Source organism: Hypanus sabinus, chromosome 28 (genome assembly GCF_030144855.1).
Source record: "Hypanus sabinus isolate sHypSab1 chromosome 28, sHypSab1.hap1, whole genome shotgun sequence".
NCBI classification, from domain to species: domain Eukaryota; kingdom Metazoa; phylum Chordata; class Chondrichthyes; order Myliobatiformes; family Dasyatidae; genus Hypanus; species Hypanus sabinus.
In genome coordinates this window covers 9,899,715-9,918,093 of record NC_082733.1, presented here as the reverse complement: position 1 = coordinate 9,918,093, position 18,379 = coordinate 9,899,715, and the positions used below count along the sequence as shown (strand labels likewise).

The 18,379-nt window shown below is 36.2% G+C and overlaps 1 protein-coding gene across 4 annotated transcripts in view; it reads left to right on the top strand.

Annotated features, from left to right (window-relative positions):
- The window catches only part of arnt2 (aryl-hydrocarbon receptor nuclear translocator 2), a 364,666-nt gene that overhangs the window by 29,885 nt on the left and 316,402 nt on the right, over positions 1-18,379 (top strand). For 2 of the 4 annotated variants that reach the window (XM_059952584.1, XM_059952586.1), the window contains exon 2: positions 12,541-12,588. In XM_059952584.1, the coding sequence (XP_059808567.1) occupies positions 12,541-12,588 (48 nt within the window). The other 2 variants (XM_059952585.1, XM_059952587.1) reach the window with 2 other exon arrangements.

Genomic DNA, 18,379 nt, shown 5'->3' with positions numbered 1-18,379 from the left:
TGCAGGATTTTGATCATAACATACCTATAATATGTAAATTCACTTAGTTTCCTAAAAACAGACTTCGGAAGCAATATACTGTGGATTTTTAGATTGATCCTTAAGGGAAGAGAGATAAATCCAATTAGTTTAAATTCTTGTATTTTAGAAGAATATAGAGTGATCTTATTGTAATGTAAAAGATTCTGAAAGCAATTGACAAGATGGATGTTCTACACAGTAGAAGGGTCTAGAAATGAGGGCATGGACCAAAGATAAGATCTTTAAGATGAAGCTGAGGAAAAATAGTTACTTATCAAGCATGTTTTGGAAGTCAGTGAAATGGAGACACCTCTTTCTCCATAAGGAGAGAGAGAGAGAGAGAGAGAGAGAGCCTATGGTATGTTGAATACCGGGTGAATGAGTAGTCTTTGGGGTACTGCAAGTATGTGTTTTTGCTGTTGCTTTGCTGCACACTTGAGTGCTCAGTTGAGGGTACCAGTGCTGATGGAGGGAGGGGGGATTGTTGCTTTGCTGCTGCTTACATGCGGGAGGGAAGGAAGCTGGGGGGTACTTTGGGGTTTTAACATTTAAATTCCATTCATTCCTTGGAAGCACTCCTGATTTTGTGGATAGTTGCGAAAAAGAAGCTTTTCAGGATGTATATTGTTTACGTTTCTCTGACATTAAATGTATCTTTGAAACCTTTGAAGTCTTGAGTACAAAGGGCCTGTGAAATTCTTGGTTATTTATTTATTTAGTGTTACAGCACAGAGTAGGCCCATTGGGCCCTTTGAGCCACGCTACCCTAGAAACCCCTGACAAACCCGATTAACCCTAGTCTAATCACAGGACAGTTTACAATGACCAGTTGTATCTGGTACATCTTTGGAACATGGAAATAGGGACATACAGAAACTCCTTACAGAATGGAGTTGGAATTGAACTCTGAACTCTGGAAAGCCCTGAGCTGTGATAGCATTGTGCTAACCACTAAGTTACCATGGCGCCCCATATATATTCAAAGCACAGAGTGATGTATATTTATTCACAAAGGGATATAGGAGTTGGGTGTGAGCATAGACTTCAGGTTCAGGTACATAATCAGCAATGATCTTGTTGAATGATTAAGCCATCTTGGTTTATGGCTGCCTGCTCCCATTTTTACCTGAATTCATCCACAGCAGTATTTGAGGGTATGTGAACTATTGAATAAAATGAATTTAAAGTTTGTGACTAGTGGTGATAGATCTTCTATGTACTCTAGAATCACTTTTACATGTTTCATTCGGAGAATGTTTGTTCGTTTGAATGCTGAAGCACAAAGATTTTTTAAATTTGAAGGCTAACTGCTTAGTCTGTTTTTTCATGAAGATATATGATTAAATGTTTAATGTCTTTCTGTATGAATAATTGTATCTTTTACTTTTGGTAAACCTTTGTAGCTAGTTTATTACTGTATTTTTAATACTGTATCTTTGATAAATAAAAATTGAATTTCTTGTTTGGATATTGTTTAGTCTAGGTTGGAATATAAATAAACTTGAAGATAATTGGAGCAATCACCAGGTTTTTCGGGGGGGTTGTCCGTTGTTGTAGATGCTAACTTTCTATTGATTGGTCTTTCTTTGGGAGTTGGGTGGGGGTATGGTTTTTTTCTCAGAAGATGTTTTCGAATTTTTAGCCAACTGTTGTTTGGTTACCATTTCTCAAGGTTTATAGGTTGGTTTTAACTTGCATTTTAACCCTTCCTTTAAGTAATATTAAAAATGGGCCAAACTATTAATTTACTCAGTTTTAACGTGAAAGAGCTAAATCACACTGTTAAACGTAATAAGATTTTTGCTTATATTAGGAAATTTAAGGTCCCTATTATTTTCTTACAAGAAACTCACACACACAAATGTGATAATCTACATTTTTTTTAGCCGTTGGAATAGACTGTTTTCATTCTTCTTTTCAGGCCAAATCTAGAGTTTTGATTCTTATGGATAATACACTTTCCTTTGTTCAACATAGTGTTTGATACTAATGGACGTTTTGTTATTGTTTCAGGAAAACTAGATAGTAAGTTAATAGTATTTTCCAATGTGTATGCCCCAAATGTAGATGATCCAGGATTCTTTGAGCGTTTTTTTTTTTTCGTTTTTACCAGATCTTAGTCTTTATTCTTTGGTGATGGGAGGAGACTTTAACTGTTGGCTAGACCCAATTTTAGGCCGATCATCTTCTAAAGCAGCACCTCTTAATAAAAATCCCTGCCCTCCCCTAACCCCATCCCTATCTATAATTTTAGTCTGGTTCTCTTTCTCTCTCTCTTTCCCCCCTCACTATTATCTCCCCCCAGCCCTACCTTTCTTTCTCTCTTATTTCCCATAATTCTCCACTTTCCACCTAGCCCATTTCCCTCCAGCCTATCACTTCCCAGCTCTCTACTTCATCCCTCCCCCCCCCCCCCCCCCCGACCATCCCATGTTATTTCACTCCTGATGAAGGGTTTCGGCCCGAAACATCGTCACTACCTCCTCCCATAGATGCTGTCTGGCCTGCTGAGTTCTGCTAGCATTTTATGTTTTTTATTTGTTTATTCAATCTTTTTTATTGAAATGTGGTATTGTTGATATTTGGCTTTTTTTTTACATCCTTTAGAAAGGGAGTACTCATTTTTTTCTCCCATGTTCATCATACATTCCAGGATTGATTTTTTTTATTGACAGTCAAATGATTTCATCAGTTCGTTCCTGTGAATATAAAGAGATTGCTGTTTCAGATCATGCTGCTGTATTTTTTTCTTTAAATTTCCTTGGTCTTCCTCAAACAAACAAATTTTGGCATTTAAATACAGGTGTCCCCTGTTTTTCGAACGTTCACTTTACGACACCTCGCTGTTAAGAAAGACCTACGCTAGTTACCTGTTTTTGCTAACAGAAAGTGTTTTCACTGTTAGGAAAAAAGGCAGGCTCCTCCCCCAGAACTGCATTCTAGCCAGCATTGCTTAAACATGTGCCTGTGAGCATCTGTGCTTTATGTTGATTTATTTTGTGCAAGATGAGTTCTAAGGTATCGGAAAAGCCTAAAAGAGTATGTAAAGGTGTTACACTTAGCGTAAAACTAGACATTATTAAGCGTTTCGATTGTGGTGAACGAAGTAAGGATATAGTGATTTTGGCTAAGTGTTTGTAGAAGTTGACGAAGATGATGTTGAAGAGGTTTTGGCATCCCATGACCAAGAACTGACGGATGAAGAGCTGATGAAGAGGAAAGGATAACAATTGAAGCCGAACGCAGTCATGAATGGCCTGAAAGTGAAGTTGTCCAGTGTGTGAGATTTTCACTGTGATTGACAATACTGCAATGATTGCAGAAAAGTACGGCTTTAATTTTGAAAGGGTACATAGGTTTAGGGCATATTTGCAGGATAATTTGAGTGCTTACAAAGAACTGTATGATAGAAAAATGCACGAGGCTAAGCAGTCAAGCCTACTGTCGTTTTTCAAGCCATTCACATCTGCCACAGCAGATGACGAAACTTGACCTTCGACATTGAGGCAGGCAGACATAGAAGAAGGTGACCTGCCTGCCCTGATGGAAACAGACGACGATGAGATGGCACTCCAGTCTCCTCTACCTCCCATCACTCCAATGTCTGAGGACTCAGCCTAACACACCATCATCAGTGTGCTCACTGTCTTCCCGATTCCGGTAAGTGAAACTACACTGGGCGTACATTATTTCTACTTTATATAGGCGTGTGTTATTTTATGCTTATACTTTATGTGTTACTTGGTAGCTTCATAGCTTAAAGGTTACTAGAAAGAGTGCTTCTGCTGGGAGCGCTTGTGCTGTGTGTTTCTGCCGGGGGCGCTCGCGACATTTGCCGCGAATGCTGCTGAGAGCGCTTGTGTGAGATTTTCGCTGCTGTGGACAGTGCTGTAATAATTGCAAAAAAGTATTCTGATATTATATAGGCTGTGTATTTATCAGATCATTCCTGCTTTTACTATGTTTTACTGCTATTTTAGGTTTTATGTGTTTATTTTGCATGATTTGCTAGATTAATTTTTGGGTCTGCGAATGCTCACAAATTTTTCCCATATAAATAAATGGTAATTGCTTCTTCACTTTACGACATTTCGGCTTACGAACCATTTCATAGGAATGCTCTACCTTCGAATAGTGGGGGAAACCTTTACAACTTTGTTATCTTATAAGGAATTTTAAAAAATTCTAGGGAGCCATATTATTTTGTTTTTTGAATAGAATAAAAAGGAAGAGACTTCTAATCTTATTATATGGGATACTTTAAAGGTTATATTAGAGGACAAGTTATTTCTTACAGTGTGAGTGTTAAGAATAAAGCTAATAAAGAAAGAATTGAATTAGCCAATCAATTGAAACAATTAGATCAAAATATGATATAGCTCTAGATCCTGTTTTATATAAAAAGTCGCGTTGAAGTTAAAACTAAATATGATCTTCTGTTAATATATCCAATTGAAACTCAACTTCTTAAAGATAAAATTCAATTTTACATTCATGGAGATAAATCAGGCAAAGTATTGGTCAACCAATTAAAAACTTCTGTAGTTAAATGACAAATTAAATAAATTTGCAAAACTAATGGTGAAAGGACAACTGATCATTCTGAAATAAATGGTACCTTTAGAGAATTCTATTCTAAACTTTATAGTTCTGATTCCCCTAAAGATAATACTGTAATGAATAGTTTTCTAGATCAATTAAATATCCCTACACTTTCTGCAGGTAATTGCAAACAGATGGATCTCTTAACAGATGGATTTCTTAATGAGGAAATTGCCAAGGCTATACCTTCTTTACACTTAGGGAAGGCTCCAGGTCTAGATGGATTTTCTGGAGAATTTTATAAGGCTTTTTCTTCATTAATTATAGCGCAGTTACACTTAGTCTTTTTGGATTCTTTCAAATTGGGTAGCTTGCTTCAATCTTTCTATGAAGCCTCTATTTCGCTTATCCTAAAGAAGAACAAGGACCCAACTGAATGCTCTTCATATAGGACAATTTCATTACTCAATGTTGATACTAAAATCCTTTCTAAAGTCCTGGCTTGTAGGATTGAAAATATTTTACCTTCTGTTATTTCTGATGATCAGACTGGATTTATTAAAAACCGACATTCCCATTTTAATATACGCCGCGTATTAAATGTTAATTACTCTCCTTCCTAGCAGATATCGAAATGTGTAGTCCTTAGATGTGAATCCTTAGATGCTGAGAAGGCCTTCGATTGGGTTGAATGGAATTATTTATTTAAAACCTGAAAAATTTAATTTTGGACAAGATTTTATTCAATGGATTAAATTACTTTATCTGTCTCCTTCTGCTCGGGTTCTTACTAATTTTCAAAATTCCAGACGATTTAAACTTCATTGCAGAACTAGATAAGACAGTCCGTTGAGCCTTTTGTTCTTTGATCTAGCTTTAGAACCTATTGCCATTGCTTTTCGATAATCTGATGATATCTGTGGTATTTTAAGGTATTTTATTACAAAATCTTGCTTTACGCTAATGATATATTGCTTCTTATTTCTAATGTTGAGACCTCGTTTCCTGCATACTTTCTTTACTCTCCCATTTTAGTCAGTTTTCAGGATATAAATTGAACCTACATAAGAGTGAATTATTTTCTTTAAATAATTTGTTATCAATTAATACTAACCTCCCTTTTAAAATTGTAAGGAATCAATTTACTTATTTGGAAGGAATAGTCACTAAGAATTACAAACACCTGCTTAAAGGAAACTTTCTTACTTTATTGAACCATGTAAAAAGGATATCATTAAATTGATCACCTCTTTCAATATCATTGATTGGACGAATTAATTCTATTAAAATGAATATTCTACCTTTTCAAAGCCTTCAACTCGTTTAATTTCAGATGTTGGCTATTATTAATTTTTATTTATATAAGAAGTTAATTTACCTTTTTATTCTCCTTAATAAACAGCTTCGGTCTTGGTAGGGGTTAGATTCTTTTTTTTGTAATAAATTTTTCTGTAATAAATATACTATTGAAATAGTATACTTACACGAAGTATACTTACATTGAAAACTTACACGAATACGGGATAATGAGGTTGTGATTATGAACAGATATAATGTAATTGGTAGTTTTTATTTATCTTTTTTGTCCTTTTATATATACTTTCTTGTACTCTGTATTCTTCTATGTAGAAACTAATAAAAATATTGGAAGAGAATGTTTGTCGTCATATATATGCATTTGGCCCCACTTGGCATTTTCATTCACTCTCCTCATCAAAATGCAACATCATTTTCAATAAGTCAAAATGATTAGCTCTTCAGAGGCTTCTTTTGTACAATTTGATTTCCAGCTACTTCTAATGCGACCTCAAGTATGTGACTTCTGGAGTATCCAATTATGATGGGTTCGGAGCTGAAGCTGTTCTGTTTTTACAGGAAGAGTTTCTATGAATGAGAAGTACACTTCTATTTTTTTCTGCATTGTCACTTTCAGGAATGAGTGTTGGAATTTGATGAAATAATAGTTCAAGAATAATTCGTTCTTGTAATTTTAACGGGCCAATCAGCATTTATGATCCTGATAAATGAAAGTCCAAATCGCAAATGCTAGAAATCTGAAATTAAAAGTATAAAATACTGGAAAGCACTTAGCAAATTGGGAGAAACAGAATTAATATTTCAGGTTGAAGACCTGGCGAAGCATTTTATATCTGAAACATGAACTCTTATTTCATTTTCCTCAGATACAGCCTGATCTGCTGATTGTGTCCATTAGTCCCAATAATGTGACATTATTTGCAACTTTTTAGCTAAAAAATATTTTTGTAAGTTAAATTTTGTGTGTGTTCCAGATGGCAGTGCATTGTAGGACCCCATGAAGGTTCTTGGCCTGAAATGTCGACAGTTCATTTCTAGCATTTTGTGTTTGTTGCTCAAGATTTCCAGCATCTGCAAAATCCCTCTGTAATCTTTTATGTTTGATAATCATAGCATTTTGATTGCAGTACCTTTTAAATGAATAAATGACAGCTCAGTTTAATCTTTGTGTTACTCTTCCCTTATGCTGTTAGTCTTGTCCTTGCACTGTGTTTCTTATGATTGCTTGTGTTTTGTTGAATGGGGCTTGTTGATTATACATCCAAATGCCCTGACTTCATCTGGTTTCAGATCAAGGTACACTGGAAAAGAAAGTGAAGGGGAGACTGAAGTGCCGCTGGTACCTAAAATATTCTATATATCCCACAAAAAGTCAGGCCTTCCTAAATGTTTTCTGAGGGTGTCATTCATTGACTTACTCCCAGGTGCATGGGTTGTCTGTAAAGGGAGGTTCATGTATGATGGACTTGAACCTCTTTTATGCCATTGCATTACAAAGCTGAACCATTCATTTTTTTTTTCTGTTGAGCTCAAGTATCTTTTGGTGAAGGTAAGACGTTAACTATTAATTTTCTAAAATGTGGCAATTTTACATCATTTGCATTGGTGTACCTTTTAGCCGTAAAAGGTTGGATGTCACATACATAGATTTTGAAGAGATGTGGTGCTAGCACTAATCTTGTGGTACATTGTTACATAAATGCTTGTTTATGCTTCTGTCTTTTTCACTGATAGAGTGGATGACAGACCTATTGGGTTTTATGTTAATGATAAAGCCCACCATCATTGTAAATGAGTTATATATCTTCTCCTTTCAGCCAGATGATATGATATGTTGCTGTTAGATCTCAGCCAACTATTGGCTGTTTTTTCTCTTTCAGAAAGCATTTTCAAGTCCAGAATAAACATCGTTGTCTGGTCCTTTGCCTTTCTATTTTTGTGGAACACCACCTTCTTTTGGTCTGACATTGCCTTGTAGATTCAAGTGCTCAACTAGATCATTCTTAAATCATTACCTCCACCATTTCTTCGAGCTGTGGATACTACATTTCATATACCCATTAATGAAAACTATTCTTCTGAAGTTTTAAAAGTTCAAAGTAAATTTACAATGCAAGTACATACATGTCACATATACAACCTCGAGATTAACTTTCGTGCGGGCATTCACAGTAAGTACAAAAAATACAATAGAACCAGTAAAAGACTGCACACAAGAAGTAGACAAACAACCAGTGTGCTTAAGTAAACAAACTGCAAATACAAGAAGATGAAATAATAATAAATAAATAAACAGTGAATACGATAACATGAAATGAAGAGTCTTTGAAAGTTTTTATCTAGTTCTATTCTAACCCATGCCGGTTTATCTTTCTCGAAAAAAGATGCAATAAATCTAAGTTGATTTGCTTTATAATAATTCTTAAAATTTGGAAGTTGTAATCCTCCTAGATCAAATTTCCATGTCAATTTTTCCAACGATATTCTTGACATCTTACCTTTCCAGAGAAATTTCCTCACATATTTGTTTAACTCTTGAAAAAACTTCTGGGGTAATTGTATTGGTAATGATTGAAATAAATATTGTAGTCTAGGGAATATATTCATTTTTATAGTATTTACTCTACCTACTAATGTTATTGGTAATGCCATCCATTTATCAAGATCTTCCTGAATTTTTTTTCAAAAGTGGTAAATAATTTAATTTGTATAAGTTTTTTATGTCATTATCAACTCTTATACCTAAATATTTTATACCATTTGCTGGCCATCTAAATTGATTAGTGCAGTATAATTTTCTACATCAATTATATATTACACCACAAAAAATAAATAAATTAATCCAAACTTATCGGATCAGTGTTTCTGATGTAACCAGGAAACTGGTACTTTTTTACATTCTACATGGTCTTGTTCTAAAATTCAACCTTTTTGGACAAATTTAAGACTTTTACTGGAACAAATTACAGGAACCCAATTTCCTCATAATCCAATATTACTCTTATTAGGTGATATTGAAGGGATAAAACTGAAACTCAAACTAAATAAATACCAGAAAGAATTTATAAAAATTGCACTGGCAGTAGCCAAAAAAGCTATTGCAGTTACTTGGAAATCGGATACATATTTAAGTATAGACTCTTGGAAGAAAGAAATCTATGGTTGTATTCCATTAGAAAAAATTACTTATAATTTAAGAGATAAATATGAAACATTTCTGAAAATTTGGAGCCCTTATTTACAAAAGACAGGATTAAATCTATAGATGCTCTGAAGATGAAACAATTGGTTATTTGGGGAAAGAAATAAATATACATATTAAAGTTATTACGAATTCCATGGAGCATGTGGAGATCTTCCAACAACCAGGCAATCTTTCTTTCTTTTTTTTTCTCTTTCTCTTTTTTTTCTATAGGGCAGTTAGGGGGGAGGGGTTAAGGGGAGGGGGGAAGGGTTATATACATTTTTTTTCATACTTCATTTTGTAACTACTTAAAAATGCAATAAAAAAAGTTTAAAAAAAAGAGTCTTTGAAAGTGAGTCCATAGGTTGTGGGAAGAACTCAATGATGGGATGGGTGAAGTTATCCCTTCTGGTTCAACACCCTGATGGTTGAGGGGTAAAATTATTCTTGAACTTGGTGGTGTGGGTCCTGTGGCTCTTGTACCTCCTTCCAGATGGCAACAATGAGAAGAGAGCATGGCGTGGCTTGAAGACGGGTTCAGAGTTGGGGAGGGTTTTTACCTATGATGAAATAGATTGCATTCACTATTTTTTGGAGGCTTTTCTGTTCAAGTGAATTGGTGTTTCCATACCAAGCCATGATGCAACAATTCAATGTACTCTCCATCGCACATCTATAGAAGTTTGTCAGTTTCAGATGATGTGCTGAATCTTTGCAAACTTCTAAGGAAGTAGAAGTGCTGCCGTGCTTTCTTTGTAATGCCATTTACATACTGGACTCAGGACAGGTCCTCTGAAATGATGACACTGAGGCATTTAAAGTTGCTAACCCCCTGCACCTCTGATTCCCCCGATGAGGACTAGCTCGTGGTCCTCTGGTTTCTTCCACCTGTAGTCAATAATTAGGTCTTTGGTTTTGCTGACATTGAGTGAGAGGTGGTTGTGGTGGCACCATTCAGTCAGGTTCTCAGTCTCCCTCCTGTATGCTGATTTGTCACCACCTTTGATTTGGCCAGCGACAGTGGTGTCGACAGCAAACTTAAAATGATGTTGGAGCTGTGCTTAGCTCCACATCCCGAATATAAAGCAAGCATCCAGCCTTGTGGTGAACGAGATGTTGTTGCCAATCTAAACTGACTCTGCAAGTGAGGAAATTGAGCTTCCAGTTACATAAGCAGGTATTGAGGCCATGGTCTTGAAGTTTATTGTTTAATTTTGAGGGGGTGATAGTATTAAATGCTGAACTGTAGTCAATGAAGAGGATCCTGATGTAAGCATCTTCCAGCTCCAGATGTTCCAGGATTGAGTGAAGAGCCAATGAGATGGCATCTGCTGTTGACCTCTTGTGACAATAGACGAATTGATATGGATCCAAGTCACTTCTCAGACAGGAGTTGATAAATGTCATTACCAGCCTCTCAAAATACTTCTTCATATTGGATGTAAGTATTACTGGAGATGGTCATTGAGGCAGGTTGTAGCATTCTTCTTAGGCACTGGTATAATTGAAGCCTGCTGAAAGCATGTGGTACCTCAGAGTGCTCCAGCCAGTTGGTTAGCACAGGTCACAGTACTTGGTCAGGTACACCATCTGTGCTGGATGCTTTCCATGGGTTCACCCTACCAAAGAATGCTCTTAAGTCAGCCTCAGTGATAGATCACAGGATCCTCCAGGGCTGTGGGAGTATGTGAAGGTGCCTCCAGTTTTTGATGGAAATTCTCCCTACCATTTACCCCAAACCTCTAGTTTTAAACACCACTGCTGGAAAAAGCTTCCTACTATTTACCCCATGCCCTCTTTACTTTCGCTGCTACAAGGAAAACAAACCCAGCCTATCCAGATTCTCCTTGGAACTGAAATGCTCTGCCCCAAGTAACATGTTGGTAAGTCTCCCCTTTATCCTCTCCAGGGTAATGATAATCTTTCTATATTGTGGTGACCAGAACTATACACACTATTTCAAGCTCTGACACCATTTTATGCAGGAATCTATGCTTTTAAATTTACAAGGTCCCATTTCCCATGCTTACTTTCTACTTACTTGACACCATTACTTGTGTTCCCTTTACTCTTACCGGGCCCTTTTTCCAAAGCTTGTTTTAAACTGACCAGAGCCCTTTTCATGTCGTCTGTTTAATCATTGGGGCCCCATTTCCTATGATTGCACTAAAATCGCTAATGCTGTTTCCCACATACTTAAATTCATTTGGTTTATTCAGTTTTATTTTGTACCCACCAAAGCCCGGAGGGTACCAGATTATCGGAGTTTACTGAAATTGTCTGTTTATAGACAATGGACAACTTCACACTTTCCCATATTTGCCAGATCTTAGCCCAATTACTTTGTCCTCATGACCTGCCCCTGACCCTGCCTCCACCCTCTCTTTTTGCTGTTTCCCCATGTCATCATTGCATCTTTCTTTCCAGTATCTTCCTTCATATCATCTGCAAATTTAGCAATCAAAACTGTGGTGCCTTCATCCATAACATTTTTTCTAAATATTTATATTAAAAAAATGAATCCCTAGGACTGATTTCTATAGCTTGCCAATTATTGTTTTGGCAATCAATAAAAGACCAATTTATGCCTAATCTCAGTTTAATATAAAACATCCAGTCTTCTATCTGTGCCAGTATGTTTCCTCCTGCACTTTGAGCCTTTATTTTCCACAGTGCTCTTTGATGCAGCATCTATCATATGTCTTCTAGAAATCAAACTGTTTTCCTTCATTGCAAAGTACTAGCAGATGATAGTAAACCATGGCACCTTGATGAAGAAAAGGACATATGCTTGTGATCAAAAGCAGCTGTGGATTTTTTTTGTTCTACATTGCCTTAATGTTAGCTGATAGCCAGAAAGCTGAAATAAAACATTTCAAATTATTGAATTTGAGTGTCCTTTATAATCAGGAAATTAGCCCAATTTATGGCATGATATTGATGTAAATGAGTGCAGATTTCTCAGCTATAATTAGCTGTCTACTAATAAATATGCTGTCATTTGTGTTTGTTTTTTGGTGTTCTGACATGTTTCAAGCTCTTTAATTGTCACTGCTGACTTAGCTACAAATATGTATATTTAAATGTGTACTTATTCCAGCATGCATAAAATTGTAAGATGAAAATAGAAGTTGATGCTAAGAGCACAATGCATGAAAAATAATTTCTATTTCTTAGTCATGATCCGGTGATCTGATATTTTGAGCAACGCACACAAAATGCTGGAGGAACTCAGCAGGCCAGGCAGCATCTATGGGAAAAACTGCCAAAGGGTTTCATCCGGATACGTTGACTCTACTTTTTTCCCCTAGATGCTGCCTGGCCTGCTGAGTTCCTCCAGCATTTTGTGTGTGTTGCTTGGATTTTCAGCATCTGCAGACTTTCTCTTGTTTGTGATTTGATATTTTGTAAGGCTTCGTTGCATATCGTGCTTAAGTAAGTACATTTTGTTTTGATACAAGTATGTTTTTCTTTAGACTGGATTTTGATGATGAAGATGGAGAAGGGCCTAGCAAATTTTCAAGGTGAGTTAATTGGGAGTAAGTGGATTTTGATTGTTAATTGGATTGTCTGTGTCATAAAATGTGCTGTGGAGTGTTTGGGCACTACATGTATCTTTACTTGCATTTGATATTAAAAGGCACTTATTATGTTTTGACTCTCTTTTACAGTAAGCGAAACAGAAAATACTGGAAACCTCACTGGTTGAGACAGGATCTATGGAAAAAGAAATTGAGTTAATGTTTCGGATTGAAAGGCCTTCATCAAATTGGGAAAGTGAGAAAATATGTTAATTTTAGTTTGCGTCCACTATCTGTGTTAGTTAAAACTAATTTGTTTACTCACCTTCTTAGTTCTGATGAAGGATCTTCAGTTAAAACATTAACTGTGTATCTTTCCACAGATATTGCCTAACCTGCTGAGTGCTTCTAGAATTTTCAGAGATTTCCAGAACTTGCAATTCTTGATTTTTTTTTTCAGTTTTTACAGATTTTAGCAAAATATTCTGATTTAAACAAAAATTATGTGATTAACAAAATGGATGTCCATACATTTAGTATTCTTTAACAACGTTAGTATGGTGAAAGTAACAAGTTTGTAAATTATTTTATCAAATAAAATCAAGAAAAATCAAAATATATACATTTTGGTAAATGAACAAGAACAAATTCAGAGAGCCATGAAATGAAGCATTGTTTATTCCAGATGAAAAGAAATCTTACAGATGAGGATTGGGTCGATGTATGGGCAAGGCTACAAGATAATAAATGCGCACATGTTATGCATTCCTTTCATTACAGTGATAATCTTGGCCAATCTAACTATATAAACATATTGGCAATGGACAACAGGTTTTGAATCAGACATCACACAGTTTATTGCCTGCTTAATGAATGAGGGGAAAAAGAGGATTTAGAGCAAAATCACAAGAAAAATCTTTGAAAGCAGGAAGCTATTTGACAGTGAAGCGATTCTTCCCTTGAGCTGTGTCATTGGAGAGGAGCAGTTGTCTAAATAGATAACAATTTACATTTAAATGATACTTTTAATATTGTTAAAATATATCAAGAGACATCATGGTAGCATTGTTGAACAAAATCTCAGCTGGAATTTCTGGAACTTAACAGATTTTTGTAAGACAGTACTGACATACAGCAAATACTATAAAATCTGTTGTGTAAGTTGTTTTTGTAGGGCTTTCAAAGAGGAGAGAGCTGTATAATGAGGATAATGGACAGTTGAGCAGCAGTGTGATATGCCTTTACAAATTTTTGTTAGCAGGTTCAGCTGGGTTGGCTTTCTTGCCACATTGTCTTGGTTTAATTCCAGTAGTCTTTCTCTCTCCCCTCTGTTGAACCCAACTCCCTCCCTTATGCCCCCTTCCACCACTATCCTGCATGACTGACATCTCCTGTCCCATGCAGTTAGATCATACCTCTCTATTCTTGCTATTTGACAGTGGTAAATGCCAAGTCTTAAGATTTGGTTTTGCAATTTGGCCTGCATTTTTTCATTTCTAGTACTGTATACTTCTGCAAAGCTTGTGGCTTTGGTCAAGTGAGTAAAAAATAATTATGAAAAAATACTAGCGATTTTTTTAAAGGAAGTTGTTCTCCTTAAATTGACTTCTCCAAAAATGGACAGCAGAGTAATTTATTCACAGGTGTGACTTACACATTGCATTTTATGATGTGAGAAGTGAGAAATGGGAGGCAATCTAGGATAAACTCCTGAACTAAAAGAAGATTCTTCAAGTTTGCTCTATTACTTGATGAAATCAGTGACTGCCTTTTATTTCAACTTCCACTTAACCATTCCCATATCCTATGGTTCATTAAACGTTTTAGACATTAATGCAAGTGAGTAATCTCTTGGCATCAACTCTTCCAAGGTCTCCGAGAATGTCATACTTCTTGATGAAATTAACTTTCTTTTTCCAAAATGCAGAGATTTTTCTACTCAGTTTCTTAAGTAAACACTCTCATTCCAGGGATTAGTTAAATAAACCTTTGTTTCAACCCTTACTAAGCCTTTCTTGGTGTGAAGAAGATGATCCAACTCAAAGTTTTTTTCATCTCTCTTGGGTTTAGTGCGAGCAGTGGAAATTTCAGTGGAATTAACTCTAGATATTTGTGGGAGCTATTGAAATTAGCTTCAGTTTTGCCATAATTTAGACAGAGAAAACCTGTTCTTCATATTAGGATGGTGGGTATAGTGCTTTTTGAAATTTTGGAAGAGATTTCATTGGAAGTTGCTTAGGTTTCAACGGGATTTACATCGTCTACCTCTCCAAGATTTTATAATATAAATGAAAGCTCATTTAAATTAATGAATAAAACTTTTCAGGTCCTGGCAGTGCTCTAGGTATCCAGTTTTGAATTTCTCAATTAATTTAATTTTTGTTGAAGACTACAACAACCTAAGCGAATTTCATTTATTGAAACATCGTGAAAGGTTATGCCTAGTTAACTGGGTCTATACAAGTTAGATAGAAATCTAAGAACAAGATACAAATTCTAAAAAGCTGCAGATGCTGGAAATCTGATATCATTTCCCAGTTTTGATGAGTGCTCTTTAACCTGAAACTGTGATTCTTTATCCACCGATTCTGCTGAGTGTTTCAGCACTTTCTGGTTTCACTGTCTTAGCATAAGCCTTCATTAACTAAATAATTACAGTTCCACAATTTCCTCTGAATTGCGCCCACTTTACTGCTCTGAGTTCCCTGGAGGTAGGCTGAACATGGTTTATGGTTCTGGCAAAGTTCCAGCAGAAGAGTGGGAGAAGAAGCTCTGAGGAAATTGTGGGTGTAACTTGAAAAAAAATACAAAAACAGTTCTCATTTGCCAATGTGATAATTTTTTATTTGATATCTTATGGTTCTTTAACTTAAAAGCATTATTCTATCTTGCACATTAACTTTCCTTTAAAATAAGGGATTTTTGAAATCTCCACAATTTTATGTACTGATCTTGAGTAAACTGCTTTTAAATCACTGCCTATCTTGTACATTTATTTACAGGGAACAAGTGTGTTGGTGCATGACACTGTAGTCTGATGCTTGACCTTGTTTTTATGTAATAGTTTTATGGGTTTAATGGGTATTGGTTAAATTACTGGATTAGCAGCCAGATTGGTTTGAGTTCAGATCCGAGCATGTTGCACTCAGGGAATTTTAATTTTGAAGTAATTACATAAGGATCTGGAAAATGTCTCATTGACCTTAATCATGAAACTGTTGAATTCTTGTAAAATTGCCAAAAGTAATGCCATAGGCTAATACAGCATATAAACAGGGCTTTTGTCCCAACTCATCCATGCCAGCCAAGATGCCCATTTAAGCTGGTACATTTGGCCCATACATATTTCTTGAAGCCTTTCATATCCATAGAACATAGAAAAATACAGCACAGTACAGCCCATGATGTGTTGATGATTTAACCTACACTAATCTAATTCTTTCCTCCCAAATAGCCCTCCGTTTTTCTTTCCTTGCATGTGCTTATCTAAGAATTTCTTCAATGTCCCCAATGTATCTGCCTTCCACCAGCACTCTGTGTCTTAAAGAACCTGCATCTGACTTTCTCCCAATACTTTTCTCCCAACACCTTAAAGTTATACTACCTTGTTTTAGCCATTTCCGTCCTGTGAAAAATTGGCTGTCCACTCTATGCCTCTTATTTTGTATGTCACTTATCATTTTGTACACCTCTGACAACCCACCTCTCATCCTCCTCTCCAAAGAGAAGTGCGTGCTTGCTCAACCTATCTACTTAAGTAAGCTTTCTAATCCAGGAATCGTCCTGTCTAAATCTCCTCTGAACCCTCTAAACCTTCCAGATCCTTCCGATAATGAAGCAACTAGTACTGAACACTGCAATCCTAGTTCAAGTTCAAGTTTATTGTTGTTCAGCTGTATGCATGTACACCAAGTGTACAGTTGTGGACAAATATACTCCAAACAGAGTTCATAGAGCTGTAACATTACCTTATGGCTCTTGAACTCAGTTGCCCGACTAATGAAGACCAATGCACCATAGGCCTTCTTAACCAGCTCCTCAACTTGCACTTCAACTTTGAAGGACCTATGATTGTAAATCCCAAGGTCCCCCTGATCCTCCATCCTGTTAAGAATCTTGCCATTAACCCTGCATTCTGCCCTCATGTTCAATTTTACAAAGTGAGTTACATCACTCACTTTTGGATTCAAGTCATTTATAAATAAAACAAAGGGCTGGGCCCCAGAACTGACCCCTGTGGTCACTGACCTCCAGACAGAATATAGTCCATCTACTACCACCCTCTGCCTTCTGTGGGCAAGCCAATTCTGAATCCAGGTAGCAGGTTTCCCTGAATCCCATGACTTTCTGAATGACCCTGCATGGGTAAACTTGTCAAACGCCTTTCTAGAATCCATGTACACCACATCCACTTCTCTGCCTTCATTGATATATTTTGTCACTTCCGTAAAAAATTTAATCAGGTTTGTAAGACACGACCTACCCCTCACAAAGCCATGTTGACTATAATGTCCTTTAAGGAAGGATGTCTTTACCTGATCATAATTGTTTGCTGTGGTCAGAGAGGATAGGTATGGACAATAAATGCCTATAGAACAAGTGTTACTATGAAGATATTTTTCTTTTGCTTTTGGCTTTTTCAAACACTTATTCTTTTATGATTTCTTGCAAATTGGTTTTTAATTCTCAGTACTAATTTTAAAATCTGGCACGTCTATATTGTCATGTAGCATTCATTAATCTAGAAGATGTAAGATATGGATGGATCTGTTTTTAAGCTCCTTTGGAATTGATTGACTCATTTTGTTCATAGGTATGCTCATCAAAGTCCGTGGTGATAAAGAAAATTATGCAAGGTAGGCGTAGCCCAAATTGGTTTATCAGCAAGCTTGGGCAAGTGTAATTTTGCCACCCTCAGGCAAAGCCAGCTAGTTTTTTCTAGCAGAATTGATTTCGCTTCCAGTTCAGACAATATTCACAGTGCCGATGAAAAGAAAAACTGCACAGGTAGGAAAAATAACTCTATCAGCTATTCTGAAAATTTTTTGTGTGTCAACAATATTTATAAGTAAGAAATGCACAGCAAATATTCTCATCTAAAGTAATGACAGTTTTAGTATATGACAAATAAATATGGTAGCCTTTGCATGTTTTAAGATTTATTCAGAGTGCAATGGTATAGCCAGTTAAGTGTTGCAAATTGTAACTATTTTTGTGATATTTTGGAATCAATTTTTTTTAATTGGCGAATCGAGACTGCAGATGTTGGAATCTGGAGCAGAAAGCAAACTGCTAGAGAGCTTCAGTGAGTCAAGCAGCATCTGTGGAAGCAAAAGCGTATTAGGCTGAGACCCTGTGTCAAGAATCAGTCTGATGTTAGTGACCCACTGAGTTCTTTCAGCAGTTTGTGTTTCTAAAAGGGTGAGAACTCTAGGTACTTTTGCTGCTTTTGTCAGTTACTTACAGTATAAGCATAAATGTTGCAAAATATCAGATTCTGAAAGCCATTAAAGCTCACAGAATACATGGATACATAGTAATATTTCTAGATCTCTGATGGCTGTCTTGTACTAAATAGGCCAGGATGCATTTTGACAACTTTTAAAGTTGATTCCAGATGTGACTGTTGCAACGTTCACATTTCATCCTGAAGCATGCCTCTGAATATGAAATTTTTTGGGTTCAATCCCTAGTGAAGGCGTGATTTATTTTCACTACCACAGTATTGATGAGAGTTCTGAATTGCTTTGGATGTTGAGTCAAGCATGCTGTTATGTGGTGACAGGTTCACCTG